General features: G+C 54.6%; 2 protein-coding genes across 3 annotated transcripts; one reads left to right on the top strand and one right to left on the bottom strand.

Moving 5' to 3' along the window:
• Nucleotides 1-492: 492 nt before the first annotated feature.
• On the top strand, nt 493-11,606 carry MAFK (MAF bZIP transcription factor K). 2 transcript variants are annotated; one of them, XM_084271102.1, is made up of 3 exons: nt 493-637; nt 8,947-9,026; nt 10,087-11,606. In XM_084271102.1, the coding sequence occupies exons 2-3, from the start codon at nt 8,991-8,993 to the stop codon at nt 10,519-10,521; spliced, it is 471 nt and encodes a 156-aa protein (XP_084127228.1). In that variant the 5' UTR covers nt 493-637; nt 8,947-8,990; the 3' UTR covers nt 10,522-11,606. The 2 variants fall into 2 exon arrangements, with proteins under 2 accessions (XP_084127228.1, XP_084127227.1); XM_084271101.1 differs by lacking the exon at nt 493-637 and adding an exon at nt 6,504-6,534.
• Nucleotides 11,607-18,252: 6,646 nt separating this feature from the next.
• On the bottom strand, nt 18,253-23,956 carry TMEM184A (transmembrane protein 184A; the record flags this gene model as incomplete). The annotated part of the gene is made up of 8 exons (XM_084271051.1): nt 18,253-19,894; nt 20,283-20,480; nt 20,580-20,749; nt 21,104-21,195; nt 21,759-21,834; nt 21,923-22,013; nt 22,908-23,073; nt 23,732-23,956. The coding sequence occupies 8 exons, from the start codon at nt 23,954-23,956 to the stop codon at nt 19,644-19,646; spliced, it is 1,269 nt and encodes a 422-aa protein (XP_084127177.1). The 3' UTR covers nt 18,253-19,643.
• Nucleotides 23,957-24,351: the final 395 nt, after the last annotated feature.

Genomic DNA, 24,351 nt, shown 5'->3' with positions numbered 1-24,351 from the left:
GAGTACCAGGGAGAAGGCTGGTCCGGTGCCCGGCAGAGGGGGCCAAGTTCTGCCAGCGGGACCAAAACAGCCTCCGGTGATCGCGGAGCGCAAGAAACGCTCCCTCCCGCTGCCAAACGCAAACCCACCCGGAGGGGTGGGGGGCAAAACCGCCCCGGCCGCGCCGCGCCCCCTCCACAGAGGCTGGGTTGGGCTTATCAGAGAGGGGTCCCCGCGGAGAGCCCTGCCATGGGCCCGGGGAGCGGCGCCCGGCGCTGCACCCCGCTACGTGACGGCACCGGCAACACCCCCCACCCCTCTCCCCGCGCCCTTCCCCATGAATGAACCGCGCGGGCGTGGCCGAGGGGAGGGGGGGTGGTGGTGACGCGTCGCCGCCGGGGCGGGGCCGGGAGGGGTGACGTGCGGCGTGACGCGCCATGCCGGAAGCGGCGGGGGCGCTGGTTGGTCGGCGGCGCGGCGGGGGGGAGGGGGCCGCCCCGCGCTTGTTGTTGTCCGCGGGACTCGCTGGCAGGGAGGGAGGGAGCCGCGCAGCGCCCCCGCCGCCGCCCCCCGCCGCCCCCCATCGCCACCGCCGCCGCCCCCTTCCCCGCCGCCGCCCCCGCCCCGGGCGCGCGCGCGCGCTCCCGCCGGCACGCAGGTGAGGAGCCGCCCGGGCGCGGCGCGGCGGGGCGGGGGCGGGGGGTTGGAGCTGGGGAAAGGGGGGTGGGGGGGCGCGGCGGCCACGCGGTGCCGCTGATTGAAGCGGGGCTGGCGGAGGGGAGGGAAAGAGGGGAGGTTGGGGGGGGGAATGGCAGGTGCGGCGCGGCTCGGTCCGGTCGGGTCCGGTCGGGCGCGGGCGGGCGGGGCGGCCGAGGTAAAAGTGCTGAGTCACCACCGCGCCGGGCACGTGGTGCCGCCGCCCCTCGCACCGGGCCGGGTCGGGCCGGGCCGAGCTTGAGCCGAGCCGGGCAGCGCGCACGTGGGCCCCGGCGGGGCGGCGGGGAGGGGCGGTCACCCCGCCTTAGGGCAGCGGGGACGCTGCCGGGGCAGCGCTCGCTGAGCGACCCCTTCGGCTCTCGGCTCGGCCACCCCTTAGTCGCGGTGGGGTGGGGGCTCGGCGAGCCCCGGGGACCCTTAGTCGCACCTTCCCCGCCGCCCGGAGCCCAGCGTGGGGTCGGCGTCGCTTAGTCGCCCGCGGGACGGGGCTGGCGGCTTTCCCCCCAGTTCCCCGCCCTGACCCCGGCGCCACCGGGCTCGGGGACCCCTCGGGAGGGGACAGAGGGTCAGCAGCCCGGTGGAGCTTCCCTCTCTCCGGTGATGATGTTCGCGTTTCCCCCCCTCTCCCCACGAAGGCGAGCGCGCAGCCTGCCTCCCTGCCTTTGAATGGCTCTTAAAATACATGTGAGGAAACCTGTTGTGACGCCGGCGCTCCGCCGTCTAAAAATAGCTGCTTTTGTAGTACGGAGCGAACCCGGGGAGCAGCCGGTGCCGGGCGGCGTGGCGGTGGCGGCCTCAGGGAGCCGCTCTCCGCCCCGCGTTATCGGGCGGGAGCAGCCGCCGGTGGGGAAACGCCGGCCTCGGGTTCCTCGCTGCCCGTCAGGCGGGATGCGGTGGGGAGAAGGGAGGGGGGTTTATCTCCCCTGAGCACGGCTTCTTGTTAGGGGGAGAGGAGCGTGGTGTGTTTGGGGACCATCCCCTCGGGGAGGGATGGAGATGGGGGGTGGGAAAGCCCAGAAAGCGGGATGCTGTGCGGTCACCCTGGGACGTGCCGTCCCCGAGTCACCGCACAGCACCCCGCTTTCAGGGTGAGGGGGGTAAGAGGAAAGGGGACAATGTGACGCTCTGGGAGCGGGAGCTGCCGCGTGACTGGTGGGTGTGGGGCGGTTTGGGGCTGTAGTCAGAAATGGGGTGGGTGGGGGGAACCCTCTGCTGAGCTCCGAGTGAAGGCGGTGGCCAAAACTGGGGTGGGGTGGCGGAGGGGGGAATCATCCAGGGTGTGAGCATCATCCCACAAGTGGCACAGCGTGTCGTGGTCTGTTTGAGAAAGACCTTCCTCCTCTTCCTCGGGGCTCAGCCCGCTCCCATCCCTCGCGGGCGGCTCCGTGGAGGATTTATTTTACCAAGATCCTGCTTGAAAGCAGGCCACGAGGTCTCAAATTAGGAACGAGCCCCCCTTTGGGCAAAGTTGTTACAGAAAAGGGAAAAGGCCTCTCCCGGGTTTCACTTTCACCTGGCCACCCCCCTCTCCTTCACCAGCCACGCTCCTAAAGCTGAGCTGGGACCTTGGAGGTGGGGGGTGGAGGGGGAGCGGGTAAGTGATCCTCCAGAAAGCCACATGCCTTTTTCTTGCACTTTCGGTCTTTATAAACCCTGTCTGTGGAGATGCCCTTACCCAGCACATCACGCTGCGTGCGGTGTCCTCAGAGGGAGGGGGGCTTGTGGGGGTGTTTGAGCAGCAACCGAGTTTACCTTGTGATTATTTATTTTCTCCCTGGCGAAACGGGCGTGCGTTGCTCCGCTTTCCCCTCTTCTCCTTCCGTGTGTGGACGCGGGTGCAGCCTGCGGGGAAGCAGCCTTCCTCGTGCAGTCACTTCCTAGAGGTGATGGACGCTGCGCCTGCCCAATGGCAGCACGCAAGGCAGCGCGGCACCCGAGTTAACTCTGCTCCTTCCCGGTGCAAGAGCCGGACTGCGATCCACCAGCAACAGGGGCGGGGGGGGGGGGTGGGGGGGGTGGCGATCGCTGAAAGGTTGGGTTGTGTGGTGACTCCCACCATCGGGACACCCTGCCCGCTTCTGCGTGCTCACAGCTTATCAGAGCCATGTTTAAGTGTTCCTGGCCACGCTACACCAGGCTCATGTTCTGCTTCACAAGTGTTTCTGAACCAGAGGCAGAAATTTGTTAGTTTTTATTGAATTTATTATTCTTCCCCCCCCCGACCCTCCATCCCCGTTTCGTTTGCCTGTTGAGGACAATGTGCTTTGTCATGTTTTGTCTCCCGCCTCGGCAATCTGTTGCGGCGAGGAGTTGGGTACCGCTGCGCGCCTCCTGAAAGGGGGGAGAGAAACACAGGTCAGCTTGATACGCCTCTTATTTCCATCGACATTGGAAGGTGATTAACGGCGCGGAATGCGCCGCAGAACGTGGCATTGAAAATCTCTAGCTGTGTGAGATGTTTGGGAAGTGAAGGAAGGACAGCTGGGAGTGCTGGCCCCCGTGACAGTTGGGGTTTGTGGGATAAGCTTGCTCAGTGATGGCTTCTGTAAACATCCAGCTGTGAAATACTTGAGCAGCGCTAGCACTTTCAATTATCAGGAAGTTTCAGGCTCAGCACCCTGTAGAGATGAGCAGGCAGTTTCCTCTTCTGTCTGGGCTATTGTTTCAGGCTATCTCCAAACTCGGGCAAGAGGAGAAGTCTTCCAGGCATGAAGCGAGCACAAAAGTGATGCAGCATTCCGTGACCACCAGCACAAGAACTGAGGGTGGGGGGAAAGGCAGTAATAAGAGTGATTACCCTGCCACTGAGCTCCCAAGCCAGGAGGACAGGTTGCATAGGGAATCTTGCTGCCTTGTCATGTTGAGGACCCTGGATAGTGATGCCGTGATGTTCTGTTATTAGCAGTTGGTGAAGATGTCTGGCTTACTGGCTGGCACGTGGGGTCGGGAGCGGTCAAGTTAGGAATCCCAGCTCTGCCCCAGGATCTGCCCGTGCATCCGAGCAAATTATTAGTTGCTCAGTGGGTCAGCTTGGCTGTCTGGGGGAGGGATGCATCTCAGGGCTAGTGATGCTGAGACATAATTCCAGTGTAGCTCTGTCACCCTGTTTTATAAGCGCATGATGGAAAAAGTGCCGTGTGCTTGTCAGTATGAGGGCTGCCTGCTGCATACCTTTGTCCTCCAGCCACCTCCACCGGTGACCCAGGAGCGTACCCTCCTGGTACCTTGTATCCTCTGCTCCCTAACCACAGGCTCTCTGCAGCATCTGACTAGGTTGTTTACCAAACCACTGAAGACTTGTCTGATCCGTGTCCAGGCTTCCCCAGAGAGCGCCTCAGAGCGCTGTGTCCTGGCAGCCCGCAAAATGTGCTCTGAAGGTTCCTGAATCTCCTCTTTGCTGCTGGATGCTGGTTCCGATCCATACGGGAAATGGAAAGCTGGCCAGCTGGGCGAGGGCTGCATGGAGCTCCTCTAGAACAGTAAACAGTGACTCACCCCCTCCTTGTGTCTTCTCTCTCTTCATGTCAAATATATTGCCTCGCATATGCTTCTACTCTCTGATTCACACCACCAGCCCGTCCCTCCCCGCTCTCATTACAAATGAGTGACAAGCGTCAGTCTGCCTTACAGGATGTGTGAAGATTGTTGGAGCAGGGGAATGGCTTTTTGAATGATGGGGAGAGAGGGATGGTGCTCTTCCTACCATGTTGCAATGTGCTGGGAATCGGTGTCGTGCCTCCGAGCGGCAAGGAAGATTTAAGCATCTGTAGTTCCGTTCACCTGTCAGCTCCGATGTTATCCTTGGTAGGCTCATCCATTTGGCTAGTGCTCGGGAGCTGGGAATAACGTGGGGATAAATGAGAAATTTGGATAGCTTTACCGAAACGTCTGCCTGGGAATTAAATCTCTGCATCTGGGAATGAGTAGAGTGATCCACTGTAACTGCCGGCGCTGAGTTGAGATGAGATGGCAGAGATCCCCAGCGCTGCTTGAGCCTCGCGCTGTTTTTCCTGCCCTCTGGAAGTCATCGCTGGCCTGGCTGAAGGTGAGGGTTGCGTGTTTTCCTTCTGCTCTGTGTGTGTGTCTGAGGATGGAAGCTAAACACCCGTGGGGCTGTCTGCCAGGCACTCATGTTCTGGCCAGGGTTTGTCTTTCAGCATAGAAAGTTTTAAAATTCGAGTTCATCCGTGGTTGTCGGGTGTCAGCAGTGACTTTGTAGTAATTCCTTAACGTGCTCTGAAAGTCCCATAGCGTGGAAAGTTTTGAATCTCATTCTGGCTTGTTTTCTTTCTTAATTGCAAGTCTTGTGTGGAAAGCTCTGTCCTACCTCCTCACAAGTCGGGCGCTGTGCTGTCTTCTCCTTGCAGAGCAACGGAGCAGGAGGGTACTGTAGGTGGTCCAAGCTGAGATGGCCAGGCTTGGGACAATCAGCCAGAGACCTCCAGGTTTTGGGGAGGATATTGCAAGGAGCACAGGAGTCGCCCAAGAGAGGAGAGGGTATTGGCAGGGCTGTCAGTGGGTCACTACTCAGGATTACAAGGGCTCTTTACGTAACCTGCAGTCAAAACACTTGCTTTAAACCGAGTGTGGAGCTGTGCTGGAAAAGCCTTTGCCCCTTACAGTTGGTGTATTACTAGTCACCACTTTATTTATGTAGCATTCAAAGCATGTTGCACAGCTTACAGAGCAGGGATGAAATGTGGTCCTTGTTCCAAAAAGCTGAGCTCCTAATTTTAGACGTGATGCAGCAAACGCAATTAAGAAAAGAAGGGCAGGAATAGGGTAAAGACTAAAAGGGTTCTAGTAATCAAATCGCAGGCAGGGTCCCAGAAGACCCCCCGTGTGGCATGTTTAGGGGACGTTGCTGGGTAGGAGATGTCTGCAGGATGGTTTGTGATTTTTTTATCATGGAGCTTTGCCTTCTAACCATGGGAGACGCCATGCTGATGGTGTTTGCTTGTTGTTGGCTGCTGAATAGTCCCAAATTTTCTTCCCTGAGAGAGGAAGGGTTTTGTAGGTAGGGAAATGGAGCCCCAGACCCCGGAGGACTGTTGGTGAGGGTTGTGAGTGGTGTATTGGTTTTGAGGGGTGCTCGGACCCTACCTGTGGGTGCACCTAGTGTGGATATAAGACTCACCCTGGCACTTGTGTCTGAAGTGCCAGACGTGAGCCTGTTTGAGTGTGTCTGTTTGCACTACCAAATCCTGCCCTTCGGGTCGGAGCAGCCCCCTGTCTCCCACCCTTGTTTGAAGAGGGCCCATCATTGTGATTCCCCATGATGCCCTCAACATCCTTACACACCTTGGTGCCAGCAGCAGCTCTGGCACATCACCCTGGTGCAACAGGATGTATCCCAGTGCATCTCAGAGGGATGCTGACCCATCCAGGGCTCTTCCATGTGTGCGACACAGGGCTCCATACAGAGCACGAGGGCATCTGTGCCACCTGCCGAGGAGCGTGCAGGCTATGGAGATGTGACTCAGAGCAACAGGTGACCAGAAAGGGTTTTGTCAAGCAGCATCAGAGCATTGCTCAGGGTCGCAGGCGAGCCCACGCGCTGACCCCCGCCGGAGGCAGCCTCACCTCTCGCCTCTTGTTTTCCATGATATTATACATTTCTTTCCATCTCCCGCGCGGCCAAGCCGGCCCTGTTCAGTTTTTCCATCGGCTGGCGTGGAAAGTGCTTTGAAGACGGGCTGGGTGAGGATCAAAAGGCTTTTTGTGTAATCGGTGGGTGTGACGGGGCTGTTGTCGGCCTCCCCCTCCTTTTCGACTTTTCCTTTTCCGGTTTTAGCAGCGTGGAGCGTGCCAGCGGGACGGCAGCGTGCCCCTTTCCTTGTAGGGATGGGGGCGGCGAGGGAAGAGGAGGGGAGGGGGGGGGGATGCCGAGGGAAGGAAGAGTTTCTGATGCTGTGGGAATGTGAGCTCTCAAACTCTGTAAACAGCTGGTGACTCACTGCATAGCTATGGCACCAACTGCCTGCTCGGCCGCTGCGCGGCTGCAGGGAGGGGGCTGCCGGCCGCTTCCTTTACACACTGCCTCTGCTCTCCTGAACTCGCCGGGACCCGACGAGGAGCTTTTTCCTTCCTCCTCCCTGCTAGCGCCCATATCTGCGCCTCAGGCCTGGAGGTAGGGGTGGGAGGCAAATGCCCGGTGTGGAGGGGAAGTGATGGATGACCCGAGCGTGGTGCTGGGGTCTGAAGAGGTGGCTTTGCTGGCAGATTTCTGCCTGCCCGTGGTCAGCCCACGTGCAAAACACGCGGTGTGGCAGCAGCCCCAGGTGAGGAGTATCCCCATGCCTTGGAGGTCACTGCTGGGGACTGGGGTTTGCTCCTCTGCCTTGTGCCCAGCCTGCTCCACCAGCCCTAGTGAGGATGCAGGGGCTGCTGGAGGTGTGCTCAGGGTGGGGTTCGGTGCCAGAGGAGAGAAGGGAAGGACTCTGTGATGCTCTAGAAAATGCAGCGTGCACCAGTTGCTGTAAGTGGTCCATTCATCACAGAGCATCTTGGCTTGTGCGCTGTGCGGCTGTCCTTGTCCCTCCTCCAGACATGGAGAGCTGTGCTGTCTCGGGCTTAAAAATAGAGGAGGCGCCTAAATACACTCCCTAATATCTAGGATAGTATCTCATGGCTTTGCACTTACGGGATTTTGCACAACCCTCCCCCCCCATGCTCTTCATCTTGATTTTTACGTAAGTCGTGTGACGATGAGGTGTCTCGACTGATAAACTTCAAGTGACAGCAGCGTGGGCTGAGCCAGCACCTTCACCCACATGGCTCCAGCCAGGCCCCACACCCCACCTTCGTGGCCCCCCCAGCCCCCCCAATCCCACCACCCCCCTGTTTGCAGATATGAATGAGTTTGTTTACTCTCCGACGACCTCGTGATGTCTTTGCACAGACATGACCTGAAGTCATTATTGCTTTTGGGCTTCTCTGTTTCCATGGCGACTGTCTCCGGGTTGGCTACTTTCCCAAGGTCACCATGGCAACTATCAGAAGGGAATCATGCTTGGGATGCTTTGGCTGGATTTTTCATGAATGATTAGGATGTGTGACACGATGCAGACGTGGAAATGGGGAGGGTTTGGGCTGGGTTGGAGAAGGAGGAGGGGGGGTAAAGAGAGAGAGGACTCCCGCCAGACAGGCTGTGCGCTCTGTGGTGTGCAACCCTCAAAGCCGCCTGTCGCCGTGTGTTGGGGAGGGGGGGAACGACCGATACCTCGCACCCTCCCCGCTGGGGGAGCGATAGGCAGAGGCTGTGATGGTGGCACGGCTGCGGTCGCCTCTCTCGCGGTAGGTACCCGCTGGCCGTCTGTGCTGCCGTCACCACGGCGTGAAGGTTTCGGGTGGAGGTGTGGGCAGGTGGGTTCTCTGATCGAAGGGGTGTAGTCTCCGGGTAAGGTGAGAGTGAAGGGCAGCATCTCGGCAGGGGATGGTCTCTTGGTTGGTGGACGTGCCTCCACGTCACGGGGAATATCAGTCAGGTCAGCTCGCGCAGCCTGAGGCTGAGGGGATGGGGAAGCAACAGTCTTGGTGCCTTGGGAGAGGCGAACTCCTGCCTTGCTTTGCAGTCTGGAGGAGGAGGGGGGGGTGGGCTTTTGTTTCTGTTGTTTGGGTTTTCTGGGAGCGTCTCCTTTGGGTGGGGACGGTGCTGAAAGCAGGTTATGAGCCAGGAGGCTTCTCACCGGGCTGCCGACTCAGTTTTGTGCTGGGTTAATAACAATCGGAATAAGAATGAAGGGAGTTGTTGTCTTGTGGCTTTTTCAGCGCCTTTTATGAGCGGAGGTAACACCTAATTCCCTCCCTAATAGGCTGTTCGGGGCGTCTGGGATCACGCTGGAGGAGGCGGGCGAGCGGCTGGGCCTGGGAGGCCACAGTGTGTTCCCCTTGAAGGGGTGATGTGTTGCTGGTGGCACGTGGGGCTTAGCTGGTTTGTTAACTCACTCCAGACAGGACCTTGTACCCCCCCATCTTTGTTGCTTGGCCTTAGCATGGGTAATGGCGAAATTAAGAGGCCTTTAGCATTAAAAGGCAACGTGTGTGTCAACGGAAACGTCTGTCTCGTGCCTGAATGGGGTGAGCTGATCTCTGGATCCGCCGTGTTGTGTCAAACCACCACCTAGTTATTTCTGTTAGTGGTGGAATGGTGGCTGAGTTGGGGGTCTGGGCCGTGTGTTGGGTCTCTTCTTGCTGCCTTTATCTCTGAGACTGCCGTAACCTGAAAAAAACCTTGTTTTGTTTTTCCAGTTGCAATTTCTGAGCGGTTTTGTCCGGAAGACTGTGCTCAGGTTATGACGACTAATCCCAAACCGAACAAGGCATTAAAGGTAGGGAAGGAAGCCGAGCGGGCACTGCTGGGTGGCGGGGGACACTGGTGCAGAACCCTGCTCCATGTGAAGTTGGTTGTATGTGACCATTCTTTTTCATTCCAAGAGGCTTACAAATGGGTGCTGATACAATTTCCTGCTAGCTACGGGAAAGGTTAGAGTAGAAGAATGCTGGTGGTACCCAGAAAGAGGTTTAAAGTCTCTGGGGTATAGGCTAGAGCATCCCCGTTACTATCCAAGAGACTTTTGGCTATAGCAGGTATCAGTGGTGTCCTGAAGCTGGTGATCCCAGGCCCGTCAGGGAAGTAGTTCTCCTCTCAGGACTGGGAGGCACTGGGGAAAGGATGTGTTCAGCTGGGATCTCTCAGATCTGTGAGACAGTAAATGCACTGCTGGAGTTTCTTCCCAGTGTCTTAGGGATTTGTTTGCAGATGTCGTGCAGTCTCTGAAGAGAAGATGATGCCTTAAAGGTTCTGAAAATAATTGTGGCAGGAAACTTGCTAAGAAAAAGGCACAAGGCGTTTCAGAGCCTGTGCACCAGGAAATCCAGACTGGGCTGTGGTCCTTGAAGGCAGGTTGGGTTTTGTTCACTAGCTGGGTGAGCATTTGTCAGTGAAAAGCCACAAGATGCTGAATTAAACCCTCATATGTACATATAAGTGGCTCTTGTGCTTTTGAGATGCTGTACCTGTGTCCCAGAATAATGCTGAGAAAAGGTGTCTCATCTTCAGCGTTCAGTGTGAATTTGGGGTTCTGACAAAGGAACACGAAGGGCTTCAGTTTACATTACGTTTGTCTCCTAAAAAACCCTTACAGTTCTGCTCACGCTGGATGTATAAGGCTTTCTCTGACTTAAGAGGGTGATCCAAACCCGGATGACAGCAGTGCTCAGGTCCCTGCCATGATTTATCCAGGGTTTTTAGTGGAGCACGTGCTCCCTATGGTGCTTCTGGGGTGTTTTCCAGGTAGGGGTGTCGCTAGCACCCGAGGGGTCTCTTTGCTGTCCAGAACCTCTGTTCATGTAGGGTTGCTGCTACCCCTGTGCTGTTGGTGTTTGCAGGTAAAGGAGGAGTCGGGAGAGAATGCCCCAGTGCTGAGTGATGATGAACTCGTGTCAATGTCCGTACGGGAGCTGAACCAGCACCTGAGGGGTCTCACCAAAGAGGAGGTCATCCGTCTGAAGCAGCGGAGGCGCACGCTGAAGAACCGGGGCTACGCTGCCAGCTGCCGCATCAAGCGCGTGACTCAGAAAGAGGAGCTCGAGAGGCAGCGGGTTGAGCTGCAGCAAGAGGTGGAGAAGCTGGCCAGAGAAAACAGCAGCATGAAGCTAGAGCTGGACGCCTTGCGCTCCAAGTACGAAGCACTCCAGACCTTCGCTCGTACTGTGGCGCGAGGGCCTATTACCCCGACCAAAGTTGCCACCACCAGTGTCATCACCATCGTGAAATCAGCCGAAATCTCATCCAGTTCTGTGCCCTTTTCAGCAGCATCCTAGTGCCCTCGGTGGGGGGAACTAGCAGCCTTTCAGAGGGGAGGGGAAAACGCTCTTATATGCATTGTTCCGGAGTCCTTGGTCACGTCAAGATTTGGCATTTTAGCAATTCTCTTCCAAAAGTGCAAAAAGTAGAAGGAAAAAAAAAAAAAAGGAAGAAACAAAGAAAAAAAAAAAACAAACCCAAACAAAAAACCCAACCCCAAACCTACAAAGGGAACTTAACTGGCTGCTTCTGTCTGGACTCGGTGACTCCATCAACCTCTCGTGTCCAGGATTTGAGCTCTGTACGCAGTACGAGTCGCGAGATCTGCTTCCTCCTTCCCCCTGCCTCCCCAAACCCCTCTCAGCCCTGGGCAGCTTTCCAGCTGGGAGAAGATACCTGAGGAGCCTCCGGAGTCTTTGGGGAATGATGCTGAAGAGCCAGGAAACGGATGGACCGTAGAAATCATCATGTGAGATGAAAAGTATTGGGAAAAGAATGTTTCCTTTAGCGGCATCCTGCTGCCTGTAAGAAGGGTCCCCCTTTCCTTCCCCGCTTCCTCCTGCTATTCCAAGGGCAGGGATATAGGCTTTTTGGGTTGGATTTCATCCTGCTACAAGTTGATGGGAGCGGGAGGACGATGGGAGACTAATGCTTGGGTCTGACCACACCTGTTTAGGAATAACCTTTTGTTTTCAATCCATGCTGTTAAAATATGGGAAAATATATATTTTACATATTTTAATACGCCCCGTTACCTGTGTGGCCTATAAAAACTACATTGCAGCCTCCTTTATTTGAAGCCCACGTTTCCTGATAGCTCCTTCCCCAAGGTATGCCTGTGATTTGGGTATATTTATGCAGTTTTATTTCTTCCCAATGATCCGCGGTCTTGAAGTAGTGGCTTTATTTTTAATATTTTTTTAAAAATTGTTTTTATTCATTTTGGTGGATTCCCTTGAAGCTTCAAAGGGAAGGAGGCAGGGTGAATGCTGTGAAGTGGTGGGGAGGAGAAAGAGGGAGGCGAGGAGGAAAAGATGCTGCGAGTGTTGCTGGGTGGAGGCAGAACTGGCTTGAGAGAAGGTGGGATGGTTCTGCTGGGATTGGCTCTATGAGGAGGGGTTTGTGCAGAGTATTTCGGGGGGGGGGGGATGTTTTTAAAGCACTGAAGTATAACTAGAGGGCAATAGTGTTCAGACGGGAGGAGAGAGGTTACAGAGCCTCCTCTTCCACAGAAGCATTGGTAGGTTAGCAATGAGCATCCCAGCTGGAGAGCTGGGCCCACCAGTCCTTGATGGCCAGAGAAGGGCTGTGGGGAGGTTGGATGGGAGCTTGGAAGGGTCTTCTCTCCGTAGCGTGTCAGGCGCTGAAGTTGGAAATCTAAAATGTTTGGTGAAGAACCCTCAGTGTTCAGACAACCTGTGTGAATGTGACCCTGAAACTTGACGCTTTCTCTTGGGAATAGGGTGGATTGTCCCGAGAGGCGCATGGAGGGCAGGATGAAAATCCTGTGTGTGTAGGGTTTGGGAAGGAAAAACAACAAAAAATGGGATTGAGAAGTCGTTTGTATGGCTCTGAGCAGTGGTTTGGGAGAGGGGTTTCTGGCTGGGCAGCAGGCAGGAGGTGGGAAGGTGAAAGGAGAGATTCTGCTGTTGCGCAGCAGCGCTGAAGAGACAAATGTTTCCAGGTCACTGTAAAAAAATAACAAAAAACAAACAAAAAAATGTATCTCTGTTGGTGTTTGTGCGTTTTGTTGGTGTTTTTGGGTTTGTTTTTTTTTGGTTTTGATGTAGGAAAGAAAAAGGGACTGTGAGTTTTGCAGGGCAGGTCAGAGACTTGTGGAACGGACGATGCCTGTTGTCACGCAGGTGAGAAGAGAATGAGATTGCTGAAGTTTAGGATGAGGAGAAGAGCTTAAGAGGATTTAGGCTCCAGAACAGAAAACAAAAGTCACGGAGAATTCCTGAGTGTTTTGGACTGAAGGAGAATAATCAAGTGCTGCTGTGGTGTAAAGGGGACGGTGAGCTGGCATCCGACACCCAGTATAATTTGTTGTTTGAGGCTTTGCCTTGCCTTGAGTGGCAGTAAGTTTATAGAAATTTAGCAAAGCCCTACTTGTCTTTGGAAGAAGTTGATAGTTTGCTTTTCCTTTTTTTTTTTTTTCTTCCCCCTTTTTTTCTTCATTTTTTCTTCTTTTCACCTTGTCATCAGAGTCTCTGGATTTCCCAGGAGGCTCCTTTGTGAAATAGGTTAATGAAAAAGAGAAACCTCACACTTGGTTCTCGTTCAGTCCTCAAACATCGACATCCGTGACCTTACTGAGCCAGAAAGGGTGTAAGCCAAGCACTTCCTGAAGGCTTGTTCCCCCTGCCAGATCCATGTGTTACGGGGGGGGAGCAGGGAGTTTCCTTCAAGTGCTTTTCCGACGCGTAGAGTTTGGATGACACTTGGTGTTACCTCATTTCTTCTCCACTCCCTCCCTATCTCCAAACAGGCAGATCGATGTCCTGTGTATCAGTACCAGTTATTGACTCCCACAGCAGAAGCTGAGGAAGAGAAAGATGTTACTGTCATTTCCTGGTCCTCTCATGTTCTCCAGCTCACAAACATTGGAAACTTTCCCAGACCTTTACAGGTGCCTCCGAAAACAGGCAAAAAATGGAGACTCCTGGCACTGTTGGGGCTTTAAATGAAAAACTTTTAACAAAAAAAAAAAAGGCCAGTTGACTTGAAAATGCCCAAATGCTTCCAGTCTTTAAAACAGCTCCAGAGCTCCATGACATTCCTGGCTAGATAGGAGCACCCTCTGGCTGCCCTTGACACATCCCCCCCCCCCCGCACCGCTCCCTGCCAGCCGGCCGGGGAGATCAAACCAGTCGCACTGAGGCGGGGAGGGGACGGACAGACAGACAGATACGGAGGTCGAACTTTGTTCTGTTGGGTTGTCTTGCTGTTGGAATGGGTTGAGAAACATATCTTTATGTGGCAGTTCCCTTGCAGCCAAGTATTTCCTTTTATTTTCTCAATTTTCTTTTTTCCAGTTCTTGGAAGGGTGCCAAAGGCTTGTCCAAGTGATTGCTAGTTTGGTGCCAGTAAGGCACTGAAATCTCTGGTCACTCGATAAAGAACAAGAGGCCTGGGTGTTGTTAAAGCTGTTGATACCATATAGCCATGGTAGGTAATCCATATTGGATATCCATAAGGACCACGTGGAAATATTTAAAGAGAGAGAAATATATATATAAATATATAATTATATACATTTTATCGTACAGATTTTTCGTAAAAAAAAAAAAAAAAGAGAAAATTTAATTTTTTTTCCTTTTTTTTTTTTTTTCTTTTTGTTTCCAAGTTTGATACTGTAAATCTTTATTAAAAAGAAATTGCCAGTCCAGGGCTCCCTGGGTGGTGACCTGGAGGGGAATGAAATGTCCTGGCTAAACTTCCACAGAGGGATCAGAATTGCAAGGTAACGTGGAGGGAGGAATGACCCGAAAGTTGTTGACCGTGTTGGAGATTGAGCTCCTCCACCCTCCGCCCTGGAGGGCCCTCCAGCTTGGGGTTGTCACATTGCATTCCTCTGGGGTTTGGTTTGTTTCTGTTGAGGTTTGGTTTTGGGGGTTTTTTTTGTTGCTTTCTTTTGTTTTGGGGTTGTTTTTTTTCTCTCCATCCTGCACTTGCAAGCCTGACACCCAGGGTGAGCACGGCGTGGGGAGCTGGCCATCGAGTTGCCCAGGCGGCTCTGGCAGTGCTCCCCCGTAGCCGTACCTCTCGCTTGTCTCTTTGCTGCAGTAGTTTGGATGCTGGGGCTCCCTTCTCTGCCCCTCTTAATTTGTGTGTGTGTGTGTATGTGTCCCCACGCCCCACTGAGGGGGCTCTGGATTTGGGTGCTGGGATCCTCTCCCCTGGACATGGCCTTTCTTTGGTTGCTCCCCATCCGCAGCATGATATGGGAACCACAGGCTGGGCGGGAGGCAGGAGAAGAGGAAAGCACTGGGGATGGGGTGGGGGGACACACGGACATCTCTGTTCCTTGTACACTTGTTTGCTCGTGCTCTTCATTGGGAGTGGGGAACCTTTCCCTCCAGGGCCCTTTGAAGCAAGCCAGCGCTCTCTGCTCTTGCCCAACAAACAGAGGAGATGGCAAAGCACAAGCTTAGAGACATGGGTGACACCACAGCTTTGGGGACAGCCAGGGAGGGGATGAGGCACTGGTGGGCAAGCCAGTGCAGGAGGAGAGCTGTGACAGGGCCGGGCGCGATGCTGTGGGCAGCACGGAGCGGTCAGGCCATGGGACGGCTCAGACCCGGGGAGGAGGAGGAGAAGGTGACATTTTATTTTTTTGTTTTCTCTCTCAAATCATTTAAACTTCATTGTCATGATTGTTTTTATTTAAAAAAAAAAAGATAAAAAAAGAAAAAAAAGAAACAAAAATGAAAAACTTTTGTAATGTGGATTTGTTTTCCTTCGTCTGTATTTCAGTCTGCTGGGGTGTTTCCGTAGATGGTGGATACTTGCTTTCATTTTTTTAATGATAGAAGTCTTCTGTTTTAAGTTGGTTGTGTTTTTTTTTTTTATCACCAGCTCATTCTATCCTCTGTGGTTACTCAGTAATTTCATTTCAATATTTATTTTTGTGCTGCTTTTTTATTATAAAATAAATTATTGATATACCAAGCGATGTGGATTCCTGTTTGTAAGGCGAATAGCCCTGTGTATGTGTCCATTACTTTCTCTTGACAGCCACAACGTAATTTATTGCTGTAAATTTAGCTGCAGTGACTGGTTTTTTTTGTACCTTTCCAATAAAGCATTTTCTGGTTTCAGACTTGCCCTGGTCTATGGTCAGCGTTTTGGAGCTTGAATTGATCTGCAGTGGAGTGTTTTCTCTGGGGTTTTTCCCCGTCGGAGTGTACAGGCCGCTGGTGAGCGATGTGGTTTTTGGGATGCAGGCTGGGCTGAGGTAGATGTGATGGCTGCTTGGGCTTTGGTGAGCATCTGGCCTGGTGCAACCTGAGTCTGGCCGTCTCCCCCAGCCTTGCTCTAGTGCTTCCTTGGTCTTTTTGGAACACGCTCAAGGGACAGCTCTTGTCCAAGGTGCTTCTCTGGTTGATGCTGTGCTCACACCACCTCTCTCTGTTCTTCCACCCAGGGTATAGACAGTGGGTGTTGGTCCTGCTGGTGGGGAGCGGTGGCTGAGCAGGCACCTGCCCCTGCTCATGATGCTGAAAGCAGGCCGGACAAGGCCATGGGTGGCTTGGATGTTCCCCTCTCCTCTCCCTTCACTGCTTTCCTCTGTATCTGCTGGTGGTTATAACCCCTTACCCTGATACTCTGTCTCTCTGTTTTTTCCCTGTTCAGGCTTTCAAAAGGTGATGCCTTCTCCCAGTGAGCTCTTAGGGCCCATTCCAAGTGGTTAGTTGTCTGTATGAGACAGCTGAAGGAGCCAAGCGCTTGGTGCGTGTGGGGCTGAGGTGGTAGGGTGGAGGCGGATGGGTGCGTTGGCCAAAGTTGGAATTAGAGGCAGGGTTATATTGGAATTAGAGGCAGTGTTATAATGGGCAAAGGGAAGCAGGGCTGAAATGTCTTTGTGTGTCACCATGTAATGGATGGTCATTAGGTGCTGGGCAGGCTTGGCTGAGCAGGGACGCGCGTGAGGCCTGGGGGGCGATTCCAGTTGCTGTGCTGAGCAGGAAAATCACCATCATCTGCTTCAGCTCCTGCCTGGGGAGATGGCAGCCAGGAGCCGGTGACGATAGAGACGGGGGCAAGCCAGTCATGTCTTCAGAGGGATGGAGGAGTGCTAGTTCAGGAGGAAAAGGGCATCAGGAAGGAGCCAGGTGGAGATTTGAAAGGAAACTCGACCTTCACTATGCTTGGGAGAGGAGAAAACCCTACAGCTGGGGAGGGAAGAGACTCCCAGGGATGCACAAGTACAAATCCTGCTCTCGGATACAGGTCTGGCAATCAGCTGCCTGTCAGCAGCTGGGCCCAGGGACCTGCTGGTAGGTGCTGACACCCTAAAATTGACTGCCTCTGTCAGGGTGCTGCGAGCAAGCAGCTGTGTGAGCAGCCCCACTGCTGTAGGGCGAGTGGTCCTCTCCTTCCCTCCTGCTTGTAGGAACAGGGCTGGCCCTGGCTCTTCAGTGCCTGATGGCAGGGTGTCCCCTGTGCGATGCACCCCACACACACCTGGGTTGTAAACCTGCCTGACCCGAGCCCGAAGAGGCCCAGGAGGGCCCAAGGACAAGCCTGGGGATGAGCAACAACTGGAAAACAAACCTGACAACCACCAGAGCCTGCTGCTGGCAGGGAGGAAAGCCTTCTCCTGCCCAGCTACCTGCTGGCACAGCTCCAGGCACAGCCAAGCTCCTGCCTAGGTCACCCCTGTGCTAGCTGCCAGCTTTCCCCGTGTCCTTGATGGAGAGGTGGAGAAGACACGTTAGCTGAGGAGCGCAGGCCCGTGTCTGCCGGGGAGCGTGTCCAGCCCACACCACCCTTGGTATTTCTGTTCTCCATGGATGCATTTTGACAGTGTAGCACTTTGAGGGCGGTGACGGCGCCCAGCCTGAGCTGTGAGCTCTTGTCTCTCTCCCTCCTCCAAGAAAAAGGATGACTGGGAGGCCGAGCTTGTGGCTGCTGGAGAGTGGAGCCTTGCCTGCTGCTGCACAGCGCGGCAGCCAGCTGGTGTCCAGCCCAGCATGGCTCCTTCGGGCTGGTATCTCGCTGCTGGCTTGGATGAGTCACGGCTGATTTCCCCCCCTCCCCACCTTGTTTTGCTTGCAAGAAAGACCTGTTTTACATATAATACAGTAATCAGGGCTTGACATAAATAGGCAAATGTTACTGTCTGCAGTGGGAATTGCACCTGCTGGCAGGAGCGATGAAGGCAGCCCATTATGCACCGGAGTCAATCATTTGTGCAATGAAGTACAACTACGTTTCTTGCTGTGTTCTTGTGCAAGTCTTTATCTCAGCGTCCGTGAGCACGCTGACAGATGTGCCATCATCACCTTTGCAGTCTGTCCTCGCCCCAGGAGCTGGAGCAGCCTCTGTTCCTGCAGCTGTGGTTAGCTCTGTCTCAGAGGGGTGGAGAAGGCCAAGATGTTCAGCGGGGAGATGTCCCTACGTCGGTGCTTGGCTGTGTTACAAAGCCAAGCAGCTTCATCCTGGCAGGAGGGTCCTGCTCCTGGGATGCACAGGACCCTGGATGGACGCTTGGGTGTGTGCAGTGTGCAGCTTTTGCTTATGGGCCTGATGATGGGAAAAGTGGCAGCAGCCTGTGGCTGGGCTGGTACGTGCCGCGATGCTTTGGAGCAGAGGGACTTGCAACACTGGCTTAGCCATCGGCTGTTTGCGTGGAGTGAAGGCTTCTAGCATGGTAAGATCTCTATAATAATAATGATAATAATAAAAATAAATAGAAGTTGTCTTAGTGCTGGAATCTGGGCTCAGCTTGGCCAAAGTGGATCCAGCAGCTCTGAATGGCTGCATCCCCAGCTGAGGTGAGGGTTGGAAGAGCAGTGCAAGGAGAGGAAGTGGGGGACCCACACACTTTTTGTGGATGGAAAAACAGGAGTGCAAAGCCCGTGGGAATGCCAAGATGTGCAGGATGCTGCGTGTGCAGGTATTTCTGCTGGGCCAGCATCAAGGGGCAGGGGGGATGTTGAGCTTAAGAGCACCAGCATTAGAGCAGGAACCAGGCAGGTTGTGGACTTTGCTTGCTGAGTGAAAACACTTGCTCACCCCAGGGTAGAAATTGCTGTTTATTAGAAAAAAACTTAATAAATAAAATAATTTCACGTTGTGATTTACTTTTTGCAGCTTAAGATCAGGGAAAGAAACAACCCACTAGGGACTGGGCTCTATGCCTTACCCGTGGGTTCATTTGCCACTCGACTGTGAACCTGAGGCTGCAGACTTTCCTTTGTCCTTTCACCAGGCAGCTCCCACCCTCCCCGCCTGACTGCAGCCTAAGTTAGTTACCAGGGATCGTCTGATTAATGACTAATGAGACTAAAAATTAGGAAAAACAGGAGGTTTAACAGAAGGATGGGCACTCTCCATCGCTGACATGAGTAAAATCCCTCTCTCTTGCCTCACTGATGGTCCTGCCCTGAGTGGTGGCAGCCCCCAGCATCTCTCCATCCCTGACACCATCACCCAGCCAGGCACGGCTCCCACCTGCCTTCCCGAAAAGCCAGGGATGGTAAATAGTGAAGGGTTAGGAGGAACAGGCAGTCTCCAGTAAATGCATTCCTACCACCACCAGTCACAGTCTGGTTGCCTAAGGAAGGCTCTGATAAGGATGCTGGAATCCCTTTAAACTTCTGATCCGTTGGGAGATAAGTGAGTTTAGACATAAACAAGCACTTCTGTCACCAGCAGCTCTCCGAAATGCAGCTGCCAGACCACGCTTTGCCCCAAGTGGGACCTCACTGCTGCTCCCAGGGGAGTTACTCAGACAGCTGCATCCCCATCTGGAGGGGGAAGAGGATGACTTACTCTTCCTCCCTGGTAAAGGTCTTCTGTGCAACTCCATAGGCTTTTATGGAAGAAGAAGAGGGGAAAGGATGTAAAAATAAGGAATGATGTCTTTCAACTGTTACGGGGTTTTGAGGTGAAGTGAAGTCACCTTCCTGGGCTGGTTTTCTCCACGGGGCCCTTGGAGATCATTTTTTACTCGAATCAGGAGAAACTAGAGCAGAACTGTGCTGAGAGGAGCATTTCTCTCAGGCCTTAGTGCTGCTTGGAGGTAAGAGGGAGGGTGAGGGCAGCTGTCCTGTCCTGCAGCTCATCTCCCCTCCCTGCCCAGCATCCCCCAGCATGGGCACAGGCACAGGGCTGGCACCAAGGCACTGGCAGTGGGGCAGCAAAGCCCCGGCAGCAACACAGGGCTGCTTGGTCGCAGGAGCAAAGTCAGCCTGGTCCCAAACACCAGTCAAGGTGGGACAGCAGGAACTGGCACTATTTGACTGAACCTTTCCCTGGGTTATTGCATCTTCCCTTCAAGGGACTGGCTTTTTGGGGAGAGTTCCTGGCTTCTCAGTATTCCAATTAGACCTGGCTATCTCAGCACCAAGACACTTCCCATTTCCATGGGTTTAAAACTCTCCGGTGTCGCTGTCCCCTCTGATGTCTCCTACAGCTCCTCATCTGACAGGATCAGCACTCTCTTCTCAATGTTTTTGCTCTTTTTGCTGCTCAGTCCCTCTGCCTTGGAGGCCACGTGCCCGTTCTCCCCTGGTGCTTTGCTCTCTGCCTCCTGCATCGACTGCTGGGTGTACTGCTGGTACGCGGGCGAGAAGTTGTGGATTGCATCCTGCACAATGTCCTGGGGGCTTATGGTCTCCTTCAGCCCACTTGAGATGCTCTGCATCGGGGCAAGGTTTGCTGAAAAACAGGGAGAGTGGGAAGGGGGTGGGACATGAAACCTTAGAAACTTGCCTTAGAAACTCAAGATCAGAGTCACCATCAGCTTGTGGTGGTGAGCACCAAGGAGGAGAAAAGCATCCCCAGCTCCATTTGTCACAGAGGAGCCTCTCCAGCAGCATGTGCTGTAGTACCACAGTCCCCTAATTCTGCCCTTCCACACTGAGGTCTCTCTTTCCACCCCCTCAATGTGGCTCGTGGGTATCACGAGGGAAGAAGGAGAAGAAACCCATGGGGCACAGGAGAAGGAAACTCCTCCCATGGCTTTTAGCATCTCATTGATAACGCTCCAAGGGGACATCTCCTCTATCCTTATCTGCTGATGAAGGAAGAGGAGAGGCAGAGTTACCTGTTGAGTTTTCTTTCTTTTCTCTGTACACCTGGCAGGTGAAGGCGTAGCGCAAGGCAATGGAAGCAAAGAACATCTCAATGCAGATGATGAAGTTCTGGTAGCCAGCAGCCACTGTCCCAGCTCCCACCTCTTTCCCATCGATGATCTGAACTTCGGGAATCACTCCACATTTCTCCAGGATTGCAAGCAGTGTCCCTGTGCAGGGGAAGGGAGAGGGATCAACTCTGGTCCTGTGTCCCCAGCTCTCATGGGGCTATGGGAGGAGAAGTGCTGGGTATCCAAGGTGGGACCCACCTTGCCAAAAGGAGAGGAAGATGACTGCCTTGATGGTGATGAACTTGAGGACTGGCTCAAACGGGCGCAGCAGGTCCATGGTGGCGAAGTAGAAGAGGAAGAGGGCATAAAGGGCCAGGCTAACTGAGAAGTTGTAGATGATGGTGATGTAGAGGTAGCCACTGTGGACGCTGTGGGGTACAGAGAGAGAGAGAGAGAGAGCTGCTGCTCTGGAGTGTAGGAAGTGAAGCAAGGAATGAAGAAACTAGGGGGGGGGGGAGTGCATGTTTTTGCTGTGGGACAGAGAGAAAGGGGCAGAACAAGGGGCCACTCTCAGCTTTTCCTCTCTTGCTGAGACCTCTTATGGCTTGTAGGTTTGTGCCTGCCTTATTTGGGTGCAGTGAGTCTCTGCTCCCTGGCACTTTGGGCTCCTTGAGCTCTTGCTACCCATGGAGCAGCTTCCCAGGGGAACTGGTGGGACACCCTGTCCCATGTGATGGAGCAGGGACCCATCCTGCCCCCCTCACCAGACCCAGCATCCTCACTTGAAGTCCCCGTCGTGGTACTTCCCGAACGCCTGCAGGATGATGGTGACGATGGCCATGAGGGGTTTCACAATGCAGAACTGCAGCGTGGCCTGCACGGGGGAGAGACATGGTGCATGCTGGGCAGCAGGGACATCCCACCACCCTCCCTGCAGCTCCTGACACCCCAGCCCCTCCACATGAGCCAACCTCTCTCCTCTTGGGGCAGAGAGATAGAGGAGAGAGCAGTTCTCCATCACAGGAGTGACCGATGCTGCAGGGTGAAATGCCAACCAGTTTGAGGTCTGCAGACGGTGGGAGCAGGGCTCCCAAAAGGCAGTGTAGCCACTCCAAAGGGGAGGGGACTGGGTGGCTTGGGGACAGACAGGTGCCAGGAATGGGCCAGCAGCACAGCCCTGGACAGCTAGAGCCATCCTGGCTGGACAGAGATGGAATCTCAGCTCCGCAGTGGGAGGAGACCCTGACTCAGCAGTGAGTCAGAGCAAGGACAGCGAGCTCGGTGTCCTGCTGCTGGCCAGGTGCCACTCTCTCAGAGAGAAAAAACCCATCAAGAGCATCTTGGTGAAGCAGAGCCTTCTCAGTGAGAAGGAGACCTGCTGCCAGGAGAGCCCTGGGCGGAGGGCAGTGGAGCTGATGCTCCCTGTTGGGTACCCACCTGCTTGCAGAAGCGCAGGAACCCGATGGAGTAGGACATGCCCTGAAGGCAGCAGGTCCCATAAAAGCAGCTGGACCTGGAAGCAGAAGCCGAGGAGATGCTACTGGGGCTGCTGGATGGGGATAGCGGGTGGAGGGTGGAGGAAATGGGATGCTGGGACTTACGCAATGGGTTTCCCTCGGATCTCTGCCATGATGGTGCTCTCCCCTCCCAGGTACTCGAAGCACAGGCTCAGGAAGCTGTAAATCACGAAAGCTGGCAAGGCAAGGGCAGACACAGTCAGCAGGGCTGATGGAGATCTGGGGCGGTGGTGGCTACGGTTCACATTCCTTCCTGCTCAGGTGTCTGGTCCGCAGCGGCACTGCGTCGGGATCTGGGACACTGGTGGGTGGGAGCTCAGCAAGAGGAGCTGCAGGTCAAATCCATCTGACTTCTAAGCAGTCAGATGCATTGCACCACCGTGCACAGGGTTTGCTGCAGCTGCAGCAGCTCCTCTGCGCACACCCAGCTCCTCCATGCATGTGGAGGTGGTCGGATGTCCTAGCAGTGCTCGTAGAGCCGGCCTCTGTGAACACCCAGACAAGCCCAGGAGTGCAATGGCCAGAGGCCATCTATGTGGAAAATGTCATGGTGCAGCACAAGCAGCTGGTGGGCAGCAAGAAGCAGCTCTTGAACAGTTTTCATGGACATCCCCATCACTTAGTTTCCTCATACTCCAAAAGTGAAGTAATAATACTCATGCCCACACGTCTCTGTTCCCCAGGGGAACAAAGACAAGGTAGGAGAGCAACCAGAACCTCAACCCTGTACCTCAAAACATCCCAACTCCTGAATTTCTCAGGTACATCTACCTTCTGTTTTCCAGAAGCTGCATTTCCACCCCAAAAGCAGCCAGGAAACCTCTCTCAGGTCCCTCTGAGCCTTCAGGCAGCTGGTGGAAAGGCACCAGCTCACGTCTGCCCATGGGGCATCCCCTCCAACGCAGAAAGAAGGGGAAAACCTCCACAGGGAGGAAGGAGAGAATGGGAAGTGAAAGAGGTGGAGATTTGCTCTTTGAGCAATCCAGGACACGCCAGAGACGTGGTGGGTCAGTGAAATGAAAGCCCCACTTCACCATCAGCCTCCCTGCTGAGGAGCAGCTCCACTCACCTTCATAGCAGTCGCGCACCGAGTCGAAGTAGACGTAGTACTGGTGGCTGCCCAGGAGGAGGAGGCTGAGCCAGGAGTCGAAGGCATAGACAGGCACGATGAAGAGGATGCGGATGATGTAGCGCTGCTCCTTGGGGACTGTGTAATTCCTCAGGTGTGTGTAGATCTGCAAAGTGCCCAGCACGCAGAGCTGTGGCTACTGCTGCTCAGGAGGGGAGACAGAGGTACCCCCAGGTACTCTGGGGTGCTGCAGGGCTGCAGAAGGCTAGTCCCATGTCAGCCACCCCCCTCCTCAAGGGTGAGAGCACCACCAGCTTTCCACCACCACCACTGAGTGAACAGCTATGCGACAGGCTCTGTCCCAGGCCATGGGAATTGGTATGAGGAGCGTGCCCTCCTCCATGCCACCCTCTGTATGGTCCCATCCCAGCACATGGAGGCCCCAGTTTGCCCCAGGGCTGCCATCAGCAGCATGGCTCTATGCAGCACCCCAAAACCTGTAGTGCCTTTGAAGGCACACCCCAGATACGCAGCCTCCAGGGTGGCAGACCAGAAACCCCACTGGGTATTGCATCCAGGCAATATTGATGACCTCCAGCCTTCTGCTGGCTCTGGCAGCCACCTCAGGAACACGTGGGCAAAGTCCACCCTCCTGAGCTGCCAGCACCGTGCTCCCGACAGCGGAGATATCCCCTCCAGGCAGCAACAGGATGAAATATCCGTCTGGAGCTGGGTGATTTGCAATGAACTCAGTCAGGGGGCGATCAATAGTTGGCCCTTACATCAATCCTGGCACCGAGCCCTGTCTCTGCTCCAGCCCATACCTGGTGGAAGGTGACAATGAGCGCTGACCACACGAAGATGCCGGAGATGACCTGTGCTGTTGTCGTGGTCAGGAAAAGCTGCTGGCTGTCCTGGGAGTCGTTGTGGGTGGCCATGAGCACGTTGAGGGCTGGAGATGGTGTGACTGAAGCCAGCCTGGCCTCTGTGCTGGGCCCTGGGGTGCCAGGTGCCATGGGAGAGGGCCAGGCATGCGTGGCATTACTCATCTGCAGGGAGGGAGAGGCAAGGGGAGTGGTGCAGGAAGGCAGGATGGAGGTGTGCTAGCAAAGAGGAAGGTCCCAGCAGATTTCCCAGCCCCAACGGTGTGGACAAGCCTCCTGTGAGGTTTATCTCCGCCCCAGAATTTTCCCAGGGTGTCCCTCACCCAAACCAGCCGATTCCTTATGGTTGGGTCTGCTTCTCCCGGTGGGAAAACCCAGACTTCCTTCAAGAGCAGACCATCTTTTCTCCAAGGGGTTGCATGTGGTCCCCATGTCCCCTAAAACACGTGCTCCTCCTTCCCAGCCCTGCTCCTGTTTGCTCAGGGGTTACTACCCTGCTTACAAAGGGAAACCTACATTCGTGCTCCTCTGAGTTCACACTTGACCTTTTTCCATCAAGA

The sequence above is a fragment of the Gallinula chloropus genome, assembly GCF_964237585.1.
Source record: "Gallinula chloropus genome assembly, chromosome: 15".
Taxonomy (NCBI): domain Eukaryota; kingdom Metazoa; phylum Chordata; class Aves; order Gruiformes; family Rallidae; genus Gallinula; species Gallinula chloropus.
The sequence above is the reverse complement of the archived record's forward strand: the minus strand, read 5'-3'. Positions and strand labels throughout refer to the sequence as shown.

Coding starts and splice junctions, on each gene's coding strand:
- MAFK (XM_084271102.1), top strand. CDS start 8,991: ATGACGACTAATCCCAAACCGAACAAGGCATTAAAG. Junction 9,027..10,086: donor AACCGAACAAGGCATTAAAG/GTAGGGAAGGAA, acceptor TGGTGTTTGCAG/GTAAAGGAGGAGTCGGGAGA.